Below are 25,794 nucleotides of genomic sequence, written 5' to 3' on the forward strand. Positions count from 1 at the left end.
AGAGTGGAAGCTAAAGGTAAGTTTTGGTACTTCTCTCTTAATTGAATTTTTATCGCTGGAAATATTTTTATAGTGTTTGTTTTATTTTATCATGCATAATACTGATTCAAAGTCTTGCAGATTGTGGAGACTATTTATTTTTCCCTGGATATATCTTAGTTCCTTCCTATGAGAGGCGTACATAATCTTCTCAAAATATTTGATCTTACAGCTACTGCAGATGCCACTATCATTACAATGTGTTTCAATATATTACACATAAGGGAAATAGAGATATGCAAACCCTGCAAATAAGTGCAGATACTATAGCCATAAGTAAACAATTTTTTTTCACAGATGTTATGTTTGCTAGTTTTGTCTATATACATATACACAATTTAATACTTATCAAGCTATATACCCTTTAAAAACCTTTTTTACTATGCAATTTGATATGAAAATAATTTTGAATAATGAGCAATTTTTTATTTACGAATTGTTTATTTGGAGGAAAAAGTATACCAGATATGTTAGTACTACATTTTGGGTTAATAGATAATATCCTTCATAGCTGAATCATCTGGGATAAATGACACACAAAAGAAAAGCAAGACCAAAACCACTGTTGTCAAAAATAGGCAGAATAAAACAAAGATGGAAAAAAACCCCAAGCTCTAATATACTTGTTTATTACAGAGAGTGATTACATTTTTATTTTATTTTGTTTCATTTTTGTAATGAAGCAGAATATCTTAGTAATACTGAAAGCTAATACTGAAAGGTGCAATTCATGTAAGCCTTCTCAAAGAGAAGCCCCAGTGACTCTAGCTTCTCCCTGAAGCAGCTGAAGTTTTTCTGAATAAAGCAAATGAGAGAAAAATGAATGCCTTGTATTACTGACCATCCCCAGAGGAATTTCATATCCTCATGCCTAAACCAGCTTCATAAAGACCTCTTTTCATGAAGCTAAAATTCAACCTGTTTCTCAGCACGTACATTAAAAAAAATGAGGCATATACTTCTTATATTTAATCTATTACAAGTAGCTATAGTTTTTAAATTAAATATTTAAGTGTGTGTCTTATGGTATCGCATCAGTAATACAACTTTTTAGACATATGCACTGCGCATTATCACTGTGCTTTTGGTGAAATTAATGTGAGCTGTAACTAAATCAGGATGTAAGTAAAGAATTCTGAATAGAGCCTTGTGTCAGGTATCTTATATGATAATAGTGAATGCATCACTTACAAGGAAAAAGGAATTCATAAACACTAGTGTTCAAGCTTAGCATGAATTTTCTACTATTTTACAAAATTTTGGAACTCTAAATGGGTGAGAATTCCATTTTACAGTTCTATTCTCCGAGGAGAACAGGTGACTGTACTACACTACCATTTCTCACTACTTTAAAAATGGTGTTGATTGAATAACGAAGGAATTCAGAGCACTGTCACTTATGGGGCTATAGAGGACACAGTTTTTAGCTTGCTTCCCAGACCTTTGCAAAAGTATGGTCCAAATATGCCACACCATTTAATCAATTAAAGTTTCATTCTGACAAAACAAGTGGGCGTAAAGTGTTTTGGTTATGCTCATCCAGAGACGACAAAGAAAGTTTCTAATGTTTTCTAACAATTTTTTTTTGTTTTCTTTTGATTCTCTTGTGGTGGAGGAGAAAGATAAAATTACTTTGTTGTACATTTCAAAAGAGTATTTAGTGTGATAGAGATAAATATAATAATAATTTAGCTTTTCTCTAGTTTCTCAAAAGTTCTTTCCGAATGGTGCAGTGGAAGTAGATAAAGCTAGAAGAAAAGGGAAAACCACAGTCAGAGACTTTCTCATTGAGATCAATTTATTTTTATACCAATAAAATTCAATAGGTCTTTTCTAAATTCTCTAAATATTAACATGGCCAAAGCAATCTGCAGAAATTCTCAGACTCAGGGACTCTTCATGAAGCAAACCAGACTAAAACCACTGAGTCATCATGAATAAACATGAGTTATTCATCAGAAATACTGTGTTATATATATAAGTACTGTATTTGTGACATTAAATTTTCATGGATTTCTTACGAATACCAGATTACCTATAATCTGTCCGTTTTCTTCTCTTTCAGAAAAAAAACAGAATGCAGACCTTTATAAATATTTTTCTGGGATTCTTTATCTTTGAGTCTGTTGGAGCTGCACCTATCACTGATACAATAACTTATGATTCTGAGTTCTATGACATACCACTTGAAGAGCTGCCTCACCCATTTGTCTATGATGAAAACAAGCAGTTTGACCAAGTAAAGGTAATTAGAACTTCATTTATTCTGTCTTTCCAAAGTGCACAAATGCAGTGGCAATTGATCGGTTTTTTCTCGCCATGAAAACATTTATCATACGAATCTACTCATGTGGTTTCTATTGCTTTTTCAGTTCATTCACTTTTTCCCCTAATCTTCAAACACAGCCAAAATATATCCTGATCTTTTTTGGTGATTTTTTGTGGCAACTTTGAGAGAAGGTGAAAGACATCATGCTTTCCTCAGGTCTCCATGCTTTGCCAAAAATTCTGTTCAAGATTGTTGTTGTGATTTATCTATCTGGATGACAGATGGAGGTTGCTGAGACAGGACATCCAGCATTTCCCATTAAATGAGGTAGTAAAATGCTATTTCCTTAGGTTATTTCTTATTGTGATAGATACGCTCATTACAAGTATTTTAGTCTATAAATGCTAATGTTTTCTATTTCCCTTAGGAAAGTGAGCAGAAGGAAGAAAAAAGAAAGGGAAAGCACTTGAATTTAAAAACAGGAAAGTAAGAAAAATTACTGAAGAAAAACGCTTGAAATTCTTTTATAGTATGAGTTAAGATGTGTTGCCTGTACAAGCAAGGGACTCCACTTGTTGACTTCAATGCTTCCTTCCCCTCCTACAGTCCTTTATGTCTCTACAATTACTAAAAGGCTACATTAGTTTTATTCTCACTGCTGCTTAGACATGGACACAACTTCCCTGAAGGTAATATATGCACTCTGTGATTCAGGATTGAGTGCCATAGGAGTTGAGTAAAAAATATAATATTTAAATAATAGTATGGAGTTTTTATTTTTATACATTTTTAGTACTTTTTCACATAATAATACATAATTCATAAAAATACATTCCTTTGAAATATTCATAATTACAGTAGGAGGGACAGGAGCTAGTCTTTCATCAATGTGAGACTGAAATTGGATAGCAGATTTTAAATCAAACTTTACAGTTTGTAGGAAATAAATTTTCAATCTAAGAAGGACTGAGAAAAACTTTGCTGTAAAGAAATTACTTTGCCTTTGGCTTTCTTTCTTTTTTGCCACACAGATTCAAAGCTCTTTATTTACTTATGTGCTTGAGCTCTCGTCCTTGATGAAGTCCCCACCAATTTTAGTTGCTGTGCCCTCTCTATTTCACATTGACTAAGAAATCACAGATTCCGTCTCTTTTTTCTCTTAAAAAATGAAGCCTTTATCATTCCTACAGAAACAGCTTCCTTCCCAGAAATGTGCATACCTCTCACCACTGAGGTTTTTCTCATTCAAACAGTAGATTTCTAAGTAATGCATGGAATGGTAGGTGGGATTCTCCTGTGCTGTGTTCTCTCTGTGTGGTCCTAGGACACCAAAACATGAGGTGCCCTTTTCCAAGTTTCTGAATGAAGTATAGAGACAAGGCAAGGTTTCTGTGTTCTTTTCAAACTGAAAGGAAATTCAGGATTATCCTTTCCAACAGGAAAAAATACAAGAGGTATCATCACAGGTTGCTTTTTTTAAGTAAGCATGGAATAAGCAGAGCCCAGAAAGATTGTTCATACTATCTGGTAAGCTTCTTTTCCAGTGCAGGATTATCTCCCATTACTGAGCTCTTCAGTCAGCCTTCTTAAAATTCATCAGGAGAAGGTCATCTATCATAGCAGTTGAACAGAATTTTACTTTGCATATGGATGGACTTCCCTGTGAGACCCTTTTTTTCCTAAATGTTTAGCCAGTTGGGGTTGTTTTTGGCTTGCATTCCTCATGCCATGTACCACCCAAGAGAAACTTAAACATTCACAATTCCCCATATCCCAGGAGAGATGAGTGGTCAGTGCTGTAGAAATCAAGCAGCTTTTATAGACATGTCAGTGCACTACTTGATAGTGCATGTCAGTCTTGCAAGTTATATTTTAGTCACTGAATGTTATTGATGTTGCTCAAGTTTTAAACAGAATACATTTGATTTCTTGATCATGGTTATGATTTTCCTGCCTAAAATCTTGTTTTCATAAAGATGTGAAATACACGAATGGGTCTATATGTAAAACCCAGTATTTATGCAAGGTCACAGGTTAGTTTTTATTATGCATAGCTTACAAATGAGCAATACCAAAGAGATACAGACAAACAGCAAGCCTTCAATAGACCTAGCCTCTGTACAGTAACTGTTTAAGGCCTGCATTTCCTTTCAGAGAGCTTTGAATCATATCTTTAGACATCTTAAATAGAGGAGAAAAAAACAAAACCAGCATTTTCTGTTTCTTCAATTTAAGATTTTAAAATTCAGTTAAGTGCAAATAGAAATCATTCTGTTTATCACATTTTTAGAGTCATTGACAAAATGCAAACTTTATCCAACTGATTTTCAGCAGGTCAGGAGACCAGCTGGTTCTAGGACTTCAGATGCATTCGGTGTGCTGTCCCTGTTAATTTCAGTGTGAATTAAAGCATATGTGCAACTTAAAGAGTTAAGCTAAAGCACCTATGTAGTATATCCTTTCCATGTAGTATGTCCTTTCCAGAATATTACCCATTAGGTACTATAATCACTCATTCAATGTGTATCACCAAAATGAGGAAAGACCTAGAGGTAATTAGGGAGGGATTTTTCCCACTCAGTCTACCTGGATAAAATTATTCTTTGCATCCCACAACCATCCTCCAAGACAAGTATGAATCATTCTCTTGGGAGATCTACTGAGGGGAGTTGACCTTGGCTGGCTGCCAGATGACCACCAAGATGCTTTCTTACTCCCCTTTCTCAGAGAGACAGGGGAAGAAATTAAGATTAAAAACTCATGAGCTGACGTATAGGCAGTTTAATGAAGAAAAGCAAAAGTTGCGTGCAGAAGCAAAGGAAAAAAAAATATTTATTCTCTGCTTCCCATCAATAGGTGATGTCCAAACACTTCCAGGGAACTAGGGCTTGAGTATGCGTAGCGGTTGCTCCTGAAGACAAACACCTTAATAATAAAGCTGCCCCCCTACCTTCACTGCCTCCTTTCTCTTACCTTTTATTGCTGAGTAGATGCCACTAGAACATCCCTCTGCTCAGCTTGGGTCAGCTGTCCTGGCTGTGTCCCCTCCTGAGATCTTAACCACCCCATACCTATTGGTGAGGGAGTAATGTTGGAGAGACAGCCTTGGTGCTGTGCCAGCACTCCCCACCAGTAGCCAAAACACTGGTGAGTTATCAACACCTTTGTAGATACCAACACAAAACACAGCACTATGAGGGATGCCATGGGGAAAACTAAGTCCATCCCAGCCTGACCCCATAAACCTATCTACCTCAAGTAACTTTTGATGAACCCTAGGCACCTGACTCACACTTAGTACCAGAATTTCATCTTAATATAGTTAATCAAGAGTGACTAATTCCAAGTTCATGACTTCTTTGCGACTTTTCATACTCTGGAAGTATTTTTTCTTGTGAAGTGTGTATGCAGGTATATACACATAGACTTCATTGGCTTATGAACACTTTTCTGAAAACATTTTATCTAGATAATGACTGTTGATATTTTTCCACTTGAAGTGTATTTTTCTCATAGATTTTAGGATAATTTTAAGTTTTGAAAAAGGTACTTAACAATGTATACATGGACTACATTTTATAATGCAAATATTTTGCATGGGGAAAGTAACTATAGCTGGGAATAACTTGTGAGAATTGCACTGAATCTTCAGTTAAAGCTCTGCATTGTCATGTGTTAGGTGGGTCAAATTTGGGCTATAAACTCTGTGGTTTTCAAGATTGCCAGTTAGTGAGACATGGAAGATGCAGCCAAAGCTTTACATCCAAAGGGAAATTGTTACTGGAAAAACCTTAAGTAATATGTCACATAGAGACATTACAGAGAGCATTATAAACTCTTTCACAGATAGTGACTATAAAAAGGCAATGTAAAAGAAAAGTCAGTTTCCAAGGAATTAATTCCAGGGTTCTGAAGGAGAAAGATACTGCAAAGGAATGTCACTGTAAGTGTACAAGCTTTGTGTTGGACTTCTCTTCTGAAACTGACAGTAACAGCAGTATAAACTTGAGCTGCTGTATCTTCCCTTTTCTTCACAGTATATTCATTAGTATTTTCAATTATTATTTATATCATGATAGGGTCTAGAGGCTCCAGTCAAGACTGGGTCTCCATTGTCCCCACTGCTCTGCAAACATATACAAAGACAGATTTACATCTTCAAAATGGATAGAATCAAACCAGACTTTCAAATGCATTCTTGTGTAAGCTTCTCACTTTTTCCCTCTTCGAAACTAAAACTTTGTTTGGAAACTGAGAAAAACAAATTGTGGAGAGAGATTCTCACATATATCAGCTAGTAATGTTTAACAAAATGACACTGAAATTTTATTACAGTGCCTGTTAAACATAATCAGTCCATTTTCCTTCAGGTAGGAAAAGCTAAGTTAGAAAAATAAATGAAAATAAAGGAGCACCAGAAAAATATTTTGGTTGCTAAGATAGGTTACCAGTGAGGCTGAGAAGCAAAGGAGCACTTAACAGTGGTTATCCTAGCACTGAATAAGCAGCAAAACAAGGGAGTTAAATACAGATTGGTCTGTGTACACAAAAGAGGTGAGCTGTAAAGTATGATCCACAAAATAATCAGAAAGAAGCACTGTGAAAGGCTAATATTTGATGCTGCATTACATTGTTGAATTTGAATCAAAGTGATAATAGGAAATTCAGGTGCCTGCACAAAGCTCAAAACTTCAGCTACACACACACACATTCACTCATATGTGTGTGCAGGTACACATAAACCATATCTACTCTTGCTATAACACATACATTCAAGAATTCCCTCCTGCCATTCTACAGAGTTGAGAGAGACTTACACTGCTGTTTCTATCTTTGTGACAGGTATCCAACTGAATAAGAGACTTCAAGGTGGATATACAATGACTTTGCAGAACATGTCATATACATTTTTAAAATACTTATAATAAATAAATAAATAAATAAAATTGGTATGAGTATGAGCAATGTAGAAGTCAGATAGCTACATGGTTGGTAAGAAAATTAAATTTATGATTTGAAGCTTTATTCCCAAAAAGAAAGTTTTCTACTTTTTCAGACAGGCTTTGACTACAGCTCTGCATATTCACTGAATTCTGAATTTGGTTCATAACTGATTCCATTTGCTTCTCTACAGATGTCTTCACAAAAGGTGAACATTTCTGTGAATTAAAAAGTCATCATAAAATATCTGAGTGATGTTTTAACTACTTTGTCATATAGCAAAAGTAAATACCACAAGACAAGAAGAAGAATTTGAAACAGTAGTTAATCCCTAAATTCTAGTACAACCCACTTAGTTACCTGAAGTGTTTTAAAGGCTAAGTGTACTGACTAAGACATTCTGGAGCAACTAAAACTGATACCAAGCATAATAACAGAGTAACTACATCTTTTCTCTTGCCTCAGACTGGATGAGATTCTGTAAGTAGTTACCCTGGTTCAAAACCACCTAAACTGGCCCATCTGGAGCTCATTGCTTAGGAATAACTACCACAATGTTTGAAAAACCTGGGAAAGAGGAGGCAGCTGAACTCCAGTGAGCTTACATACACCTTTTACTGTAGATGCTTGCTACTTTGATTTCCCTGGTCCCTTAAACTCTTTTTTCTTTTCCCCCCAGACTTCCAGTTTTGTGGCCGCTTCTACTGATGTGGGGTATGAAACAAAGATACAGATATTCTAGAAAATTATCACAGATTCTTAAATTGTACCCATGGCTATATTTTTTGAACATTGAAGTTAAATACTGTGCGTTTCTGTTCCTTTTAAAAATCATTTAAGATAAGAATAAATTTAGAGCCAATCAAAACACAATCCAGAGCATGGTTTGGTACGCAGATCAAAGGCAGAAGTGCTATGGTTTTGCTCTGAGTAATTTCTATCTTTGTTCACGGTTAGTGATTATCTAATGCATGGAGCATTAATAATTGTTTGGAAAAAGTCGTGGGTCTCAGTTACTTTCATATTCAGCTACAAAATAACATTTCCTATGTCTTGTTTCCCTCTCATGCCATGAGTTTTGCCTCTTTAGATGTATTCCAGTTTTGTTTCAACGTCTCATCCAAACTTCTCTTTGGGCCCCACCTGATGATTAGGACATCTGGAACAGGGGTCTTTGGGGGACCAGCCTCCTCTGGGTAGCAACTTGCATCTCAGCCCTCTTGCTTGGATGTGTGGAGAACCAGCACCTCTGTTTCACCTGAACTGAAATGAGTAAACCAGTTTTTAATTAAATTTATGTCCTACAAAAAAAAAAATCTAACTTGGATATTACATATCCCTCAAAGTAGAATGTTAGAAATAAAATCTGCACTTTCAAATGCAGTGCTGGAATGAGCCTTAGAGTTTTTCTTCATTTTCTGAAAACAGGATTAGTAAATAAAACCTCTACAGCAATGCAGTGCAGCACAAATTTTTTACTCAGCTAAAGTCAGACATGACATAAATACACTTGTTTTGAAACAAGAAGCTTTAGGATATTCTAAGGTCAGGGTGCTAAAAAGACTTTATTTTTCTAAGACTCTTTAGAAAAACCTTATAATCTACCTATATTTTCCAAGGGAGAAACCACAGTCCTAGAGAACTGGGCTATAACTCCAGAGCTCTGAAACTTAAATATTAAGGTTGGTCTGACTGAAGTATGAATGGAAGTTTATGCATGTATGTGTGTGTAAGACCCAGCAGAAACAACAAGGTAAATTAAAAAAATTAGAAGGCTGAAAGGGTTGAAAGAATGGTCTGCATTTGTAGCAAAGGATACTGAAAGGGTTGAAAGAATGGTCTGCATTTGTAGCAAAGGATACTGAAAGGGTTGAAAGAATGGTCTGCATTTGTAGCAAAGGATACTGTACTCGACTGCACCACTTCCAGAACACTGTTTCCAGGAGCAAAACTGAGGAATGTGTTGTTTATGTGAAAATCAAAGTTCCTGCACCCTGATAACATTGCAGCGCAGATAATGTCTCAGTGAAGACTATTCATCCTCCTACCAGCAGACAGGAAATAGGTTGTAGAATACAATATATACCATTTCTTTCCACATGAGCCATCAGGAAATCATATTCCCGTTGAGTAAAAGGAGGCAATGGACAGTAACCTAGCATAAGAATAATGGATGCCGAAGTATCCAAGACTGAGCAAAAAGACTGTCCCGTAACAGCTGGGGGAAACTTAAAGGAAATAAAAAACTGTCCAAATGTTAGTTTTCAGTCTGTCAAGAACTCCAGAGACACTAAAAGGACTCAGTAGCTTCTCTCCCTTGTCTTAGGTGTGGAACACAGGTGATCCTGGCCAGATCACTTGATCATACACATTTAGGGATGTGGGAGTGTGTGGGTGTAAATGTGCAAGTGTTTAAAATCTGAGAGAAACAGTGTGAGTAGATAAAATCAGTATAATTAGAAATTTTATAACCAACTATCACCTTCCTCAAGATCTCACTGAGTTTTATTGCACTAATTCTGCACACAACTTATTTATGTAGCTCTGTAATAAAAAAATGACAATTTATCTGAGCTGCGTAATTTGCAGTATAAGTAATTATTGCATTAGCATACAGTGGCTAGCAGATCTATTTCTCTTTAAGATAGAACAATAGGAGAAAAAAACTCTTTAAATGCAATATTCAAGCAAGTATAAGCCACTTTTTCAAAGGAAAACATAGGCAGGGAGGTTGGAACGATATGGTCTTTATGGTCCCTTCCAACCCAAACCACTTTGTGATTCTATGAATAACCTCTACCATAATTAGATATATGCTTGTAAGCTTTTGGTAGCTTTAGAATAGCTGTGGGGGAAACTAGTTCCTTTTAATGGGTCAGTGTGTGAAACAACTGTCCCTTCAAGTTCATGCTTCTTTTTAAGTTTTGAATTTTTATTTGTGTTTTCAAGTGTATTTTTTGCAGTAAAAGAAAGTCTGAAACAGCATACACTTCAGATTCTCCTGTGGATTTACACTTCTCACAGATAATACATCAACTTTGATCCTAACGGTGTAGACATTAAACAGACAAAACATGTGCCAATGGAATTACAGCACCTCAGAAGAAAAATGTAGCATCTAATGGTTTCCAGTCTTGTTGCTTGCATCTTTTTTTATTTTCTGTACTTTATTTCTTTGCATAGATTATGTGGGTCTGTAATCCTCATAGGTTACTCTTGTCTACATTTCTGTTCTGTTCCAGTCCTACTGACTCCTAGCCTACAGGTATTCTTTCATATTACTTTTTTTTTCCCCCACAGCTCAGACTCTTGAGCCATTTCTAACCTTTCATTTGCCTCATCTTCTTTACAGTCAGTGGTGAGAGATACCTAAAGGCCTCACCCTAAAAGGAGCATCTGTGGCCAGAAACTAGAGCTGCTTTTCAGAAGTTTTATCTCATTCTGTACTGTCTGTGAAAGGATGGTAGCACAGACTTCTTGTTCAGCCTATAGATGGCAAGTTGGGAGTTGGCTTTTACCAATTGCATTTTATTGCCCACTGATACATTCTGATTTCTGTGTTCTTGACTTTCAGAACTTCCAGGTCTGAAAGTGCCTCTAAATTGGCCATTCACACTAAGCATTTCATTTGAAACTGGAGTCACATTGGATAAATATAGGATGGGGAAAAAATAGATACTCCATGCAAGATTAGAAAGATATCATTCTCGTTTGGCATGCTCTGTAGCTAATATTCTGCACTGGTATTATCCAAGACTCTTGACTGATGCCAAAGACAGAGTAGGGTAACTATTAACCACACAGTTAGAGGGTTAAAGACAAGTGATATCATACTCTTTCATTTTTTTCTTGTGCTCTGTATTAAATCTGTCTTGAAAGGTTGATTATTATTTGAAGACTTGCAACTATTGTCAAAGAGAAAGATTCTTCATTGTATTTCTCAACAAAGTTCTTCCTGCTTTGTGATTTTTCATAAAGAATATTACTTGAAGTAGCAAAGGAAATACAACTCCACCCCCCTCAACTGAACTCCCTCCAAAACCCCTATGGAAAATAATGCCATTAAGTGATACTTAATCATTTCTGTTTCAATTTTTTTTTACTAAAGTGCATGTTGCCAAAAATAAACAAACATCTGGAAGACGAGGAATCATTCTGTACAGTGTGCAGTCCAAGAGACATCTTTGTCTTGTTACAGTCTTGCATGATTTATCAAGATTTTAAAAGATAGAAAGCTGCATAGATCAGATAACCAATAATGGGAAACAGACTTTTACCTTTAGGTTACTGGTTCAAGTCCAAGATATGTAAATAGCAAGAGAATACTTCTCATGCTCTGGGGCTGGTATGTAATACACATATCAGCGAACTCCTACTCTGTTACCAGTATAAAAATGACAACATCATTAAGTTAACTGCAATAATTTTTATTTTTTTATAACTGTCACAACTGCTGCAGGAGACTGAATAGATAATACTAACTACTTGGAAAAATTTCCCTAGAACCCAGACTTAGTGCAATGGCAAGGAAACTACTGGTAGACTTTCAACTGTGCATCTGCAAAACTAGATAACATCCTACAGTAAGAGAGAGATAACAGTCTAGAGAAAGAAATACTAGGATTTAATACCTCTGCTTTGGTACCCAACAGCTACAGTGATTAATCAACAAAGAACACCTCGGAAAGTATAAAGTAAATCACAAATCCCAAAATAGTAAGTTCCATAAAGTATGCCCACAAATATTCAGAGAGATGGCAGTAGATAACCCAAATCCCATAACAAGTGAAAATTATCTGTGGTCTGAAGCCTATTTACAAACTCTATCTTGAAAATACTCTTCTCCAAAATATTGTTTTCGGTAGAACTGCCACAGAAGCTGAATATAAAACCAATAACAGGTCTCAAAATCTCCAGATTTTATTCCAAAGTTCAGGAGAGGGACAATTATCTGATTTCCACAAAACTGTTGAAGTAGGCACCATACACAAGAACTGTAGTGCAGTACTAACCTGGGTCAATAAAAGCCTGGAATGCATCTCTCTCCCTCCGGACTTCCTCCATTCAGAGAACAGCTGTCCCATTTCCTTTGTTCCTAAAGTCTTCTTTTGATTTGTCCCCAAGTCCATTCCTGGTTAAGCTGTCTACTGTCAGTGGTGCAGATGGGAACACTGTGTATTTATCTGCACGAAACAAGATGCATCCTTACTCTTACTTACATCAACTCAAGTTACGCAGTCATAGTTCATCTGAAGGTCATTTTGCTCACTTGATCACCCTGCATTTTGCAAAGTTCTGCCCCTTGAACTGTATCAGGGCATTTTTATCCAGAACTCTAACTAGTAATAGTATTTGTGGTGTATTGGAATACAGCTAAAGAATATAAGAGAACCTGAATTGTGCTTAGTCAAAATCTGAGCCTGTGAGGTTCAAAATTCTCTGTCTTCAGTGAAACTCATTGATGGAAAATATTTGAAACTAAGGCCATTATATAACTTAAACCAAATTGTTCCTGTGCAAAAAATTCGATTTTAGATAGTTGTTTGGATGTTCTCAGGCAGTCCATGATCATAATGTTTAATACTGCTTGTAATGAATATATAGCTACACTGCAAGATCCAGTGAGTCTATTATGAAGCATAAGGTGTTTTCTTCCAAAAACTTTCACAGATCATAGAACGGTTTGTGTTGAAGGATCCCATTGTCAGGGACACCTTTCACTAGACCAGGTGGCTCAAAGCCCCACCCAACCTGGCCTTGAACTCTTCCAGGGATGGGGCATCCACAACTTCTCTGGGCAACCATTTCCATTGTCTCACCACCCTCACAATAAAGAATTTCTTCATAATATCTAAAACATTCAACTTCAAGCCATTCCCCCTTGTCCTGTCACTACATGTCCTTGTATAAAGCCTCTCTCCAGCTTCTTTGTAAGCCCCCTTTAGATACTGGAAAGTTGCTACAAGATCTTGGTGGAGCCTTCTCTTCTCCAAGCAGAACAACTCTAACTCTCTCAGCCTGTATTCGTCCTCTTGGTCCTTCTCTGGACTTACTCCCACAGGCCCATATCCTGTGCTGGGGACCCCAGAGCTGGGTGCAGTACTCCAGGTGGGGTCTCATGAAAGAGGGACAGCATCACCTCCTTGACCTGCTGGTCACATCTGAGGTATATATACACATACAAAGAGATTCAAATAGGGATCAGAATACAGCAAAAGCTTTGCTTGTGCTTGGGACACAGATCTCAGATGTGTTAGTTCCTTTAATTTGTATAGTTGACATAGAAAATACAATTTAAAAAAATCCTAACCACTTGGCCAGTTTGGATACAATTACTTTTAACCTATCTTTTAAAATTAGAATTAAAAACAGTACTGTGATTGATTTCAACAACTTGTTCTCCATGGACACAGCAAATCCACAGTAGATACAGGATGTTCTCAAAAAAGGAGATGCTTGGTTAGCTGAAAGACTCAGGATTCAATATTTTTATGGTGGTGTTGTGCTAGAAAGCTGCAGTGGAGGAAAATCTTTATTGAAGCAGAATTTTAAGCTTTGGTACCTTCTCACTTGGGATAATGATACTGTGACAAGATTCCTGTATTTGGTCATGCCTTAGAAAAAGGTAAGGAGTGTTAAGCAAAGTGCAGGGGTGCAGCACCCACAGGGATAGATATATTACCTAAATTTTAAACAGTGCAAACCCCTATAAGGACACTAATTCACTGTCTTGTATTTAAAGAACAAAGTGGATTTTCAAAAGAGGCCCTGGCATGGTCAAACAATATTATTACACATGGGGAAATAAAGATACAGAGGTAAAGCAACTTGCAAAGGTCACACAACTAGAGTGGTTTCTTGATGTCTGGGTGATTACTGAAAACCATTCTGTCTCTTTGCACACATAGGCCCCTTTGCAACAAGCCTGGTAAGTCTGCAATAGTCTTTTTATGAGCAGTGATGTGATGCAAGAAAATTGTTACATCTTAATTTTTATCCTGAATTTTTCACATAGGAAAGTCAACAGAATGACAAAATTTACTGGTTTAACTAATTATTTTGAGTTCAGGACAAAAAAAAAAGATTTGTAGTTCCATGCAAGGATCTTACAAGTTTTTTAGGTTTTTTAAATGAAGATTTTATCTAATATTTTTATATATATTTAATTTTTCATACCACATAATACAGCTAATGATGACTGAAACTATCTAGAGCCTTTTGGTATTCAGATTTAGGAAAAAAAAGTGACAAAACCACTGCCAACATATTAAAAGTAGCATGAGAAGTCAGAGTGGAAAAATCTTCAATAATAAGATTTTTAAAGCATGTTAGTGTTCTTAAAAGAGAGCCTGCACAGTTATATCAGATTTAGATTTATGCTGGTACAATTTACAATTTTATGATAAATGACTTGCATCTTTTTGATGTTTCACAGCAAATTTTCATTTGTCACATAAAATATATCAATTTTTATCACAAATCTAATTTATCTTTAAGTGTGGAAAAATAATTTTGTTAGTATATATTTTCACTATATTCTCACTAATGAAGTATATGCTTAAGTGCATAAAAAAAGCATTCCAAACACTGAGATGAAAAGTAAATAAGTATGTTGGATTTTCATGAATTGTTTATACAAAATCAGAATTCATTAAAGCTGCTGAATAAAATGCAGCTCAAGCACTAAATCTCAGAAAATATGTGACCTCTAGTGGGAGAATATGGATAACCGGAAGAGAAACAGTTACCAGTGGAAGTAAATACTAACATTTTCTCTTCATTTTTTCTAGGCCAAGACTGGGACAGCACTACCTTCTATAATTCAAGAGATTTATTCTGCTGCACCATTGACTGAAGAAACTGAGGACGAAGCATCAACACCAAAATTAATTGATGGGTCTTCAGCACAGGGATCTGGGGTTCTTGGGCTCCAAACTCAAGATGGTTAGTAAGAAAGAGCAATGAGTTTTTGTTTGTAGCTTTGATTTTGAGTAAACACACTTTATTTGCTTATGAATGTCTACCTTTTTTACTGAAGAGGAAGTTCATAATTCCTGTACTTCTCTTACTGAAGAAAGATATAACATGTCTATCTTGAGTGCTCTAAGTCTTATAGTGCCTAGTCAAAACGTTTCCATACTATTTCACTACGAAAACAACTGTGTCAATGAGAATTTGCAACTTAAAAATTTGCTGATGGTTAGCAAATTCTACCAGTACTTGGTTTTCTGTCTTAGATTTCAATGTCATTATCAACTATCTTTGTTTTATGATGATTTTTACATGGTTTTTATAAATATGGTCATACAATGTTTAATTAAAATGTTGAAGAATTTTTTGCCATAAAAACTAGAAACTGTTAAACTTAAGGAAAGGGAACTATTTAGAAATTTGGGGTGAAAATGATTTTCATTTCTTCTGACTATGTATAATAAAATAAGAACCTCATCTTTCAGAGGAATTAAAATTGCAAAACATAATCTGTCCTTCTCCCACACAGATTTTGCAATGCTAATAACTGGCATTTGGCAGAAGGTCCTCTAAACTCTTGTAGCTGAAGCCCACTAAGTTGTCCATTGCTGTGATGGATCTTCGTGTTGTATGGTGATAAACATACAAAGACAGGAAAATTCCACTTTTTACTATGCCTAACACTGCAGCTGAGTGCAATAGAAGAAAAATGAAATTATAAAACAAACAGACAAACAAACTGCAAAAAAACCCCAAACCAAAACCCCAGAGTTCATATTTCCAAAATTGTGTATTCAGTGGAGTTAATAATTCATAGTCTTGTTTTTATACATATTACAAGTAAATCTTGATCAGGCAAAAAATTCAGTGAGGTCAAAACAAATAAAAATTGAATGAGAATTTCCCAGGAGATTTCAGAAAAATAAAAAAAAAGTCCACTTTTTTTTTTCAATTTTGAAAACTACAGGATGTTACAAAATGTCATGTAAATATTATATAGGATGAATTCTGTATGTGTCAACATTTTCAAGCACTGGATGCAAACCAGCTAGTGTTTTAACTAAAGACACACATGGGAGGCTCAAGGCTGTAACATGTCAAACCAGATTGCTTTTGTGTCTTTCTTTTTTTTCAGCAACATATTTTCCTGTCAGATGTTGTTGCTGTTATTGGCCTGATACTGAATAGAAGACTACAAGGCTCAGGAACACCAAGCCAAGTTCATTTTTCTTTTTGATGTCTTTTTGAATCCTTCCCCTACTTCTGTTCTTTTTCAGTTGCGCCATCCATAGGTGACAAATACCACTCCTCCAAGATCAAAAATAGGACAGAAGAGGAAACCCTTTTCCTGTACTATGTTACAATATTATGAAAAAATGTCAACCATCCTTAACTCTACATTCATTTAGGCCGAGATATGCTGGAATATTTCAACATGTGATAATTTATTTTTTTTCCCTGTGTCAGGCTTGCTCCTTGTAGCCAATGTAAGCTGTCCTGTGGAGAAAGTTAGGGAAAGCATGAAAAGATTCTTATCTCTCCATAAATGTTATTCCTGGATGTCCAAGTAGAGATTCTCAAATAAAAGAGTACTCTGGTTATTCATTCTTTAATCTTGCCTGAAGAGGCACCTCAATCAGCTATTGGTAATTAATATGGATTAAGAAGGCACATCTGTCATGTAGCCACAACTGATCCAGAGAAAAAACTAATACACAAGAGAAACATTTTCATACTCATGAATTATGCTACTATTCTGTAAGTAAACACAACAAATAACCAGCCATCTGCTACAAGGAGGAGGAAAACATGAAACAGAAAAGTATTTCTATGGGATTAAAAGCTGATAAACAGATATGCTGTTTTATACCCATAATCAAAGAAAAGGTGTATCAAAAACTGTCTCACAGGTCTCACAAAATTTGAATAGTACCATCAAAAGAAACTTCTGAATTCATAGTATTCATGCAGTGTTGTGATTGAGATGAAATGGCTCCATTTTTCATTTTCACAAACTCGTGGTGGTAACCAAATATTTTGTTCACAGGGTCTCCAAGTTCCCTTAACTCAGACTGATAGAGAGATATTTCATGACTGAATTTCTGAATCAGAAAACATAATTAAACAACATGCAAAAGGAAACTGAGGTTCTTCTCCATAGCTCTGCAGGAAAATACTAATTTCCCTACAAAATATTCAGAAGTGCTATTTAGAGAACAAAACAGGAATCGTAACAAGTTTCACTTGTTAGCTCTGAGTCCTCTGTCTAGAGGGAAGTACGCACTTGCCAGCTTAGGGGGAAACTGACCTTTGGCTGGTTGCTGTTACCAAACATTGTATGGTTATAGTCTGAGAAACACTGTATTAGAACAAGTTAATTTTTCTTCTAGGCATAATTATAAAAATAAATTTTAAGAATTTAATCACTTCATTCTTGAAATTATATTATGTGGTGATCAAAACATAAAGGGAGTGACCTTTACTATAGACAAAATCTAACCGTTATGTGCTTAGGTGAACATTTCATTGCAGTAATTTACATATCATTTTTGTACATTTCCTTTCCAACAAGCTGTTTTCTTTTAAATTCCTTCACAGGTCTTCCCACTTGCCTTTTGTGTACATGCTTAGGAACTACAGTCTACTGTGATGATCGTGAGCTTGATGCTGTTCCACCATTGCCTAAGAAAACCACATATTTCTATTCACGCTACAACAGAATCAGGAAGATCAGCAGAAATGACTTTGCTAACTTAAGTATGGACAGTAGTATTGTCGCAACTAGCTTTAGTTTCTACTATTTCTGGCTTATGCTAATCTAAAACACAGCGATAGGTTTTCTATAATGTTTGATGATGGTAGAATTTTACACACAAATGCACACACAGAAAAGCAGTTTGCCACTTTGGAGCATAAAGGTCAATACTTTAGACACAGATTCTCTGTCAAATTTTTGAATTTTTAGAAATAGCAATGGTCATCAGTTGTTTTGCTGTTACTACAATCGTCTTTAGATAGGTAGGAAAAAAAGCCCAAATGTTCAATTTAATTTTGTTTGGTTTTTTTTTAATTAGAAAAATGCTTGAGTGTACAAATATCTTACATATAGGAAAATGTTAAAATAAAGAAACATGTGGAAGAAGGCAGTAGAGAATATGTTTATTTCTCTTTAAGTGCTATTTTTTTCAAAATATAGTAATTTAAAAGATTTCCAGAGCACACAGAAACCTTGAAACTGTTAACTTTGAAGTCTTCCACTGCAAAATATATAAAGTATGCACGGGAAGTTCGAAACAAGACGAGAAGGAGACACAGGTTACCCTCCTTAGGAGAACTGGTCAAATATGTATTATTCCATTATATACTGAGAACAATGTCACATAGTGGGCCAGGAATGAATATGATTCAAGACACTTCACATGTAATTTAAATGACCCATTTGCTCTTTTCTTTTTCTGAAATTTCAGGAAATACATTCTTACATGCTTCTTTTATCTTATTTCTCTGCCAGACATCTTAAAAAGAATTGATTTGACTGCAAACTTTATATCGGATATTCACAAGGATGCCTTCCGAAGATTGCTCCAACTTCAGGAGCTGGTGCTCTGTGACAACAGGATAAGGCAACTCCCTGAGTTACCATCTACCTTAACATTCCTTGATGTTAGTAAGAACAGGCTTGGTCACAAAGGAATACGTAATGAGGCATTTAAAGTAAGTCTGGATTGAAAGGGAAAATCTTTTTTTCCTGTCTCCAGGATGTGGTCAGAAGAGCAGCCTGTCCTCATAAGAGTGATGTTCCAGTCTCTTAATCACCTTTGTAACACTCCACTGGACCCGCTCCAGAAGCTCCATGTCTCTCTGGTACTGAGGAGCCCAGAACTGGATGTAGCACTCCAGATGTGGCCACACTAGGGCTGAGTAGAGGGGCAGGATGACCTACTTTGACCTGCTTGCAATGCTTTTCCTCATGTACCCAACAATACCATTGGCCTGCTTGGCCACAGGGGCACACTGTTGGCTAATGGACAGCTTGTTGTCCACCAGGACCCCCAGTTCCTTTTTCACAGAGCTGCTTTCCAGCAAGTTGTCCCCCAGCCTGTGCTGGTGTGTGGGGTTATTCTTCACCACGTACAGGACCCTGCACTTGCCTTTGCTGAATTTCAAGTGGTTCCTCTCTGCCCATCTCTCCAGCCTGTTGAGGTCCTTCTGAATGACTGCACAGCACTCTGGGGTGATGGTCACCCTTTCCGGATTTTTGTTGTCAGTGAACTTGCTGAGAAGGCATCTGCTCCTCCATCCAAGTCATTGATGAATAAGTTAGACAGGCCTTCCACTAGACCCTGTGCTATTGATTATGACTCTTTGAGATCTGCCATTCAGTCAGTTATCAATCCACCTTCCTATCCACTCATCCAGTCCATACTTCCTAAGTTTGCCTATGAGTATGTTGTGAGAGACAATGTCGAAAGCCTTACTGAAGTCAAGGTATACATTATCCAATGCTCTCCCCTCATCTATCCTGGTAGTTGTTTCATTTTAGAAGGCAATCATGTTGGTTAAGCATGATTTACCTTTAGGGAATCCATGCTGACTACTCCTGATCACCTTCTCGTCATCCACGTGGATAGAGATGGCCTCTAGAATGAGGTGGTCCATCACATCTCCAGGGCTTGAGGTGAGGCTGATTGGCTGGTAATTCTCCGGATTCTCCTTCTTGCCCTTTTTGAAGATGAGGGTAGCACTGGCTTACCTCCACTCCTCAGGCACCTCTCCTTTCAAAGACCTTTCAAAGATGATTGTGAGCAGCCTAGCTATGATGCCTGCCACTCGTTCATCCACTAAGTCAAGGGAGAATATTATTTACCTTTCAAAATGGAATGAGAAATGTATTTTTAGCTCAGGAATTTCTTTTCCAGTTTTTGTTTGCTTCAACACCAAAACACTTCTGCAAAATTGAGTAAGCTTGTCACAAAAGCAGACAGAACAAGAAGCCCTTCTATATAATGACCATAAAAGGCAGTATTATCTCTTCAAAACGTAATCATTGAAATTACAGTTCTAATAATTGTCTATAGATATTTCAGAAACATTTTCCCCCTTCATTTTAATCCAGACACCCAATTCTTAACAGAAACATTCTCAGCATGTACAAATTAAATTCATTACTATCTTTGAATTTATGGCTTTTCACCCGTATCATGTTAAAACAAAATGTGTTACTATCCAACCATGCTCATTGCAGTGATAGATTTCAAACTTAGTTGCTAGAGATTTTCAAACATGTCTGTCATTTCCCCCTACCTTTTTCCTTCATCCTCTAGGATCTGAATGAACTGCAGCATCTTTACATCACTGACAATAACTTGGATCATATTCCCTTGCCGCTCCCTGAAAGCCTCCAAGCTCTTCATCTTCAGGTAGGCTACAAAAGTAGTGACTCAAATAGTGAAACTGGAAAGGCAATTATTGCCATGTACTGTTTCTTCTGTTTATCCAGAAGTGTTTATCCAGAAGTGTACTTAACTAAACAAGATATGGAAAACATAAAATTAATTAGCGAATGTAGTCTTTCAAACAAGTAAAATTTAGCTCAGCTAAGCATTAATTTTTAGAATTTGTAATACAATATTTTTCAAACATTAAATTCTAGACTTATTATTAGTACAAGTCAAAATTATGTTCACAGCTGTCAAGACCATCATTAGTCTAAGAGACTTCAATGACAGAAATCCCTCACCCTGCTTATACAAATCTTCCAAAGGGAATACTTTCAGACACACAGAGGAAGTAATTTTACATATTTATTGTATCTATACTCAGTGCATTTCATTCTTAATAAAGGTAATTCCCAGTTAACATTTTCAGCCAAATGTTTCCATTTGACTATGTTGGAAGATCCCATCCATCACCCTTCTGCAATTCTTTTATCTAACACTTTCTTTCTGAATTCTTCCTTTTTACCTTTTCCAGCTCTGCTTCTTTCCCTTTATCTCCTATTGTATCAATGCAGAGTTTGGATTATCAGATGTTACATAATACAGAAAAAAACCCTTTTAATAAGGAAACTAATGCACCACATATAATTTAAGCCCTATCTTTCAATAAGTAAATCTATAGAAACTCTCTGTCTGTTAGCTGATCTTTTTTTCACCTGTAAATTAAATATTCAGTGATATGTGCTACAGAAAAAAGTTAGTGAGCTGTACTTTTTCCACACTAATTTCTGGCTAGCAAAGGAACGAAGAGGAGAAGAACTTTCAGACAGCCTTTATTTTAGGAGATGAACCTTTTAGTCCCAATTTCCTGATAATATTGTATTCTAGCAATTCATTGTTGAAAATAGTTCTCTTCAAGAACAAAAGATCAGTGAATGTTAGGCATATGAGAGGAATTTAAATCAAAAGAATAAAACCTAAAGCATTCAATTTTCCCAGTATATATACAGATATGAGGTAAACTAATGTGAGAGGGCCTGCAGGAAAGAAATTTGTCACAGATCAAATTTCTAATTTGTGCCTTTGCAGGCACATCAAGCATCAGGATGATAATTCCGTTTCTGTGATTTTTGGACTGGCTTATGCTGGTTCCAATTTGTCTTAATAAGCCTCTTCAATATGATCTAGAAAGGAAAATCCTTACACCTCTACCAGGCCCCTCCTGCAAAGCCTGTCTCTGCTACCTGGTATGAGTTACCTAGTTTAGAAGCTTTGCATTGGCCAAGAAATTTTCCCCATTTGGAAGATTTCTTTGTTGATGACTTGCCGCCACAATCTGGGTCATTGAGTTCAAATAAGTATCTCTCTAGGCACCAAAAATACATCCATAAATGGTTCTTCAAAGAGTTAAAAATTACTTTCAGGCAACTATTTTGATAGCTTCTTTTTTTTTTTCTTTTAGAACAACAATATTCAAGAGATACATGAAGATACTTTCTGCAAAATGAGAGATTTTACTTATGTACGTAGGGCTCTTGAAGACATCAGACTGGATGGTAATCCCATCAACTTGAGCAAAACACCTTATGCATATATGTGTCTACCCCGTTTGCCAGTTGGTAACCTCATCTGAGCTTTGACAGCAGCCTATACTGTCATATGCTATCAGAATCTCAAAAGACAAATCATTACCTTGCTGCTAAACTAAGATGATTTTTTCAAATCTCATTAATTTGGGAAATATTTCTGTTAATATTTAAATTAATTATTATGATACAAAGAAGGTTATTAAATGCTAGAAGACAAATCCATTATTTACCCAACTGCAAGTTATTTAGCACTATCAAGACAAATATTTTACTACAAAAACAATGTAAATGCCAATTTTTATGCTGAATTATGGATGAATTCTAAAATTAAATAATTTTATATATTAAAGTTTAACTATTACCTGGTAAATAAAGAAATAAAAATAAAATTTGTGTACACAATTAAATGTAGTTGTCTCTAGAAAAAAAGGCCTAGGACAGATTTTGTTTTACTAACGTCATCATCACCATCATCATGGCTAGGCTTTGTGAACGAAGATTTGGGGAGGGCTCTACCCACGTTTGTTACAAGCGCGCTGGTGGCTAAAAAGGCCAACACGAGATAGGCACGTCTGGCTGCAAAAGGCACGGCAGAATGACTCCTTACTAATGTACAGCCTCAGTTAATCATTTTATGGACCACTACTGCCATCGTGTGTTGATAAATAGTGACACCTGGTATCATACCAAAGCCTAACACTAAAGGTAAATGTGACTTGTTTTTATTTGTTTGTTAAACTTAATCCTATGCAATTTTTTCTTCCTTTTCTCTCTAATGAAAGCTGAAGGAATGGAAAACTCTTTCAAGATAAAACCAAGGGAACATTATGTTGATTTTTTGGGTTTTGGTTGGGGGGGAGAATTGTTTGGATTTGGGTTTGCTTCTGCTTTTTTTTTGTTTTGTTCTTTTTTTTTTTTAAATCAACATAGAAAATTTAAAAAAATGTTTCTTTTTTAAAATATTATACTTTTTTTGTCCTTTTGTATTTAAATAAGTAGACTATAAATGCCATCAGTACAACTTATGTCTCAGGTCATGATACTATAAAGATGCTCTAATCATTAAGTATGAAAATTCAGGGTTCTCAATGATATCTCTCAGCAAAAGAGAGACAGAGATTCTGGTCTAAATGTGGATATGCATCATTTGCTATGAAATGATAAGCCTGATCTGACAGTATCAGTGTATGGAGAGGGAACCTAAACAATAAATACCCACATTCCCAGTTATACAGGCTGTGGAAACTTCCAGAGACAAGCACAGCCACAAAACTCCCACCCTTATTTGTGCGGTCAGAATGAGGACACGCTTGTCTTGAACCCTTCAACCTAGCTGTCTTCTATAAAGCCTTTTATCTCATCACAGAAGACAAATTTATTTATTTATTTATTCCCATCCCTGGAAGTGTTCAAGGTCAGTTTTGGTGGGCCTTTTGAGCAACCCAGTCTAGGGGAAGGTGTTCCTACAGTAGGATTGGAACTACGTGATCTTTAAGGTCCCTTCCAACCTAAACCACTCTATGATTCTGTAATTTATTAGTTTTTATTCTGTACTACAAAAAGCCAACAAGAGGGATGTTACAAATAACATCTGGTGTTATGTAAATATACTATGTATAGAAAATTAATTCTGAGATAGGTCTGCTATCTATCTTTCCACCTTCCACACTAAAAAGGCAGGAATTCATTTCAACAGTTGACATAAAGGGCTGAATTCAAGATTTTGAGTCAGGAGAGCAGCAAAGGCTTTTTGAAGGTGCTGACTTTCTGTGCCAGCTTGTGACAGCTACTTAGTCCCTCTGCATCCTTCTCCGCCAGGTGACCAGGACAACTTTCCCTCCCTCCCACAAGGTGTTCTGAGGGAAGCAGGAATCAGGTCTGGCAATCGTTAAAGCGAGGCCTGGTCTAGGGCCTGCAGGGCCCCACCCGGGAGGGAGCCCCCTGCTGACCGATAGCTGGTGTCCTTGTTACACCGCCATGTTGCTGCCACGGGCCGCTGGCTCCTCCAGGCAGGGTGGGAAGGCAATCTGTCACTCTGTCCCCATGAGAAGAGCCTCTCTGGGACAGCAGGGTGTCAGTATGGGGAGGGCAAGATACAAGGCTCCCTCACAAGCCTCCAAGCTAAACACCCCATATGGAGCCAGAGGCACTGCCAGCGCTGCAGGGCCAGGCCTCAGCCGAAGGGAAGACTACCCCCAGCACAGTCCCCCCAGAAGTGCCATGCCACTGGCTGCCGTCGCTCCTGGGCAGCACAAGAAGGCATGGCGAGGTGAGGGCAGGGGCAAGAGGCAAAGACAGTGGCAGCAAGTGCAGGCAGACGACATGCTAATCATGCTCCTGTGTAGCAACAGGGCTGGCAGGGGCACAAGACGACAGGAGCAATGGAAGCTCAGGGGCAGAATGCACGTTAACAGAGACAATGAACAAGGGCAACAGGAGAGGGAGAAGGACCTCATGGAGCAGGACCCCTGTGCGTCTTCCTCAAATGGCTGTGGGAGCCAGGGTGGCCAGCACAGGGGTCCTGTGCGTAGGCCACAGTGGAAGCGGCCTGGGAAGGCACACTGGTGGAGTCACAGCCGGAGGAGGAATTGGAAACAGCAACAACAACTACAATGCACCGAGCCCAGCCACCAAGACCAGGCAGGTGGGCAGAGCAGCAGTGGTCAAAAGGGAGTCCTGTTCTGGAATGCGAAGAAGCGCTGCTGGGTCCCAACCTTGCGTGTGCCAGCAGCAACCTGGCGAGAGGCAAGAGCACGCCTCCGCCCCATGAACGTGGCAGGACACCGCCCGCCAGGGATGTGCACACCCCACAACACCAGCCAGTACATCATGGACCAGCACGAGTACGTGCAGGGAGACAAAAAGGAAGAGGCAGTGGTGATGTCTGAAGGAAGGGGTAACTGCAGCACTGCAGGTAAGGATTTCCCTCTCATGACCTCTTTTCCTTCCACAGCCCAATAGGTTGAAGGCACATGAACAGAAGAGGAAAAGGAGAGCACATAGCCTGCCCATCAAGATTGCAAGTGCCAAGACGATATCTACTGTGAAACCTAAACTGGAGTGACAGCACAAGGAAAGCGTCTGTCTCATAAAATCATCAGCTATTAAGAGCAAGGAATCTCTTAAAATTCAGCTTCCTAAATAAATATATATATGCACTTCTAACCTTGCTGGCTACTGTCTAATGATTCACATACACTAAGAGAGGCCTGGCAGAATAAGAACGAGAAAAAGAAATATGCCAAAGTGGTCACAACGGCTACCCCAGAGACTTTAGAGACTCTCTGTTCCCCTCAGGTACATATGTCCCATTCAGGAACATTTTTAGGTATATTACTATGGTATTCTGAAAAGAGAAGGCCTAACTAGATGACTAAAATAAGAAAGAAACCAACATGTATTTCAGCACACATTAGAATGGATGTTTTTTTGAACATTAGAAAAAAGAAAGAGTACTTAGATAAATATACTCTTATATAAGCAGACACTACACCCTGTTTATCAATGGCTAAACTGTATATTTGCATATCATGTAAGCAAAATAAAT

The 25,794-nt window shown here is 37.2% G+C and overlaps 2 protein-coding genes and 1 long non-coding RNA gene across 3 annotated transcripts; 2 read left to right on the forward strand and 1 right to left on the reverse strand.

Moving 5' to 3' along the window:
- Window positions 1-22,500, forward strand: EPYC (epiphycan). Its single transcript, XM_027738201.2, has 7 exons — window positions 1-16; window positions 2,105-2,284; window positions 15,040-15,193; window positions 17,819-17,977; window positions 18,732-18,934; window positions 20,545-20,640; window positions 22,121-22,500. Exons 2-7 carry the CDS (start codon window positions 2,117-2,119, stop codon window positions 22,289-22,291), a joined length of 951 nt encoding a protein of 316 aa, XP_027594002.1. The 5' UTR covers window positions 1-16; window positions 2,105-2,116; the 3' UTR covers window positions 22,292-22,500.
- On the reverse strand, window positions 12,235-24,324 carry LOC113996873. The gene is made up of 3 exons (XR_005565825.1): window positions 24,197-24,324; window positions 20,525-20,746; window positions 12,235-12,432 (listed from the first exon to the last, which is right to left on the reverse strand). It is a non-coding gene; the product is annotated as an uncharacterized LOC113996873 (long non-coding RNA).
- LOC113996871 lies at window positions 24,157-25,412 on the forward strand. Its single transcript, XM_027738200.2, has 2 exons — window positions 24,157-25,090; window positions 25,201-25,412. Exons 1-2 carry the CDS (start codon window positions 24,225-24,227, stop codon window positions 25,211-25,213), a joined length of 879 nt encoding a protein of 292 aa, XP_027594001.1. The 5' UTR covers window positions 24,157-24,224; the 3' UTR covers window positions 25,214-25,412.
- The last annotated feature ends 382 nt before the right edge of the window (window positions 25,413-25,794 follow it).

Source organism: Pipra filicauda, unplaced genomic scaffold (genome assembly GCF_003945595.2).
Source record: "Pipra filicauda isolate LSUMZ 115617 unplaced genomic scaffold, ASM394559v2 scaffold54_size4384275_pilon, whole genome shotgun sequence".
Lineage (NCBI taxonomy): Eukaryota > Metazoa > Chordata > Aves > Passeriformes > Pipridae > Pipra > Pipra filicauda.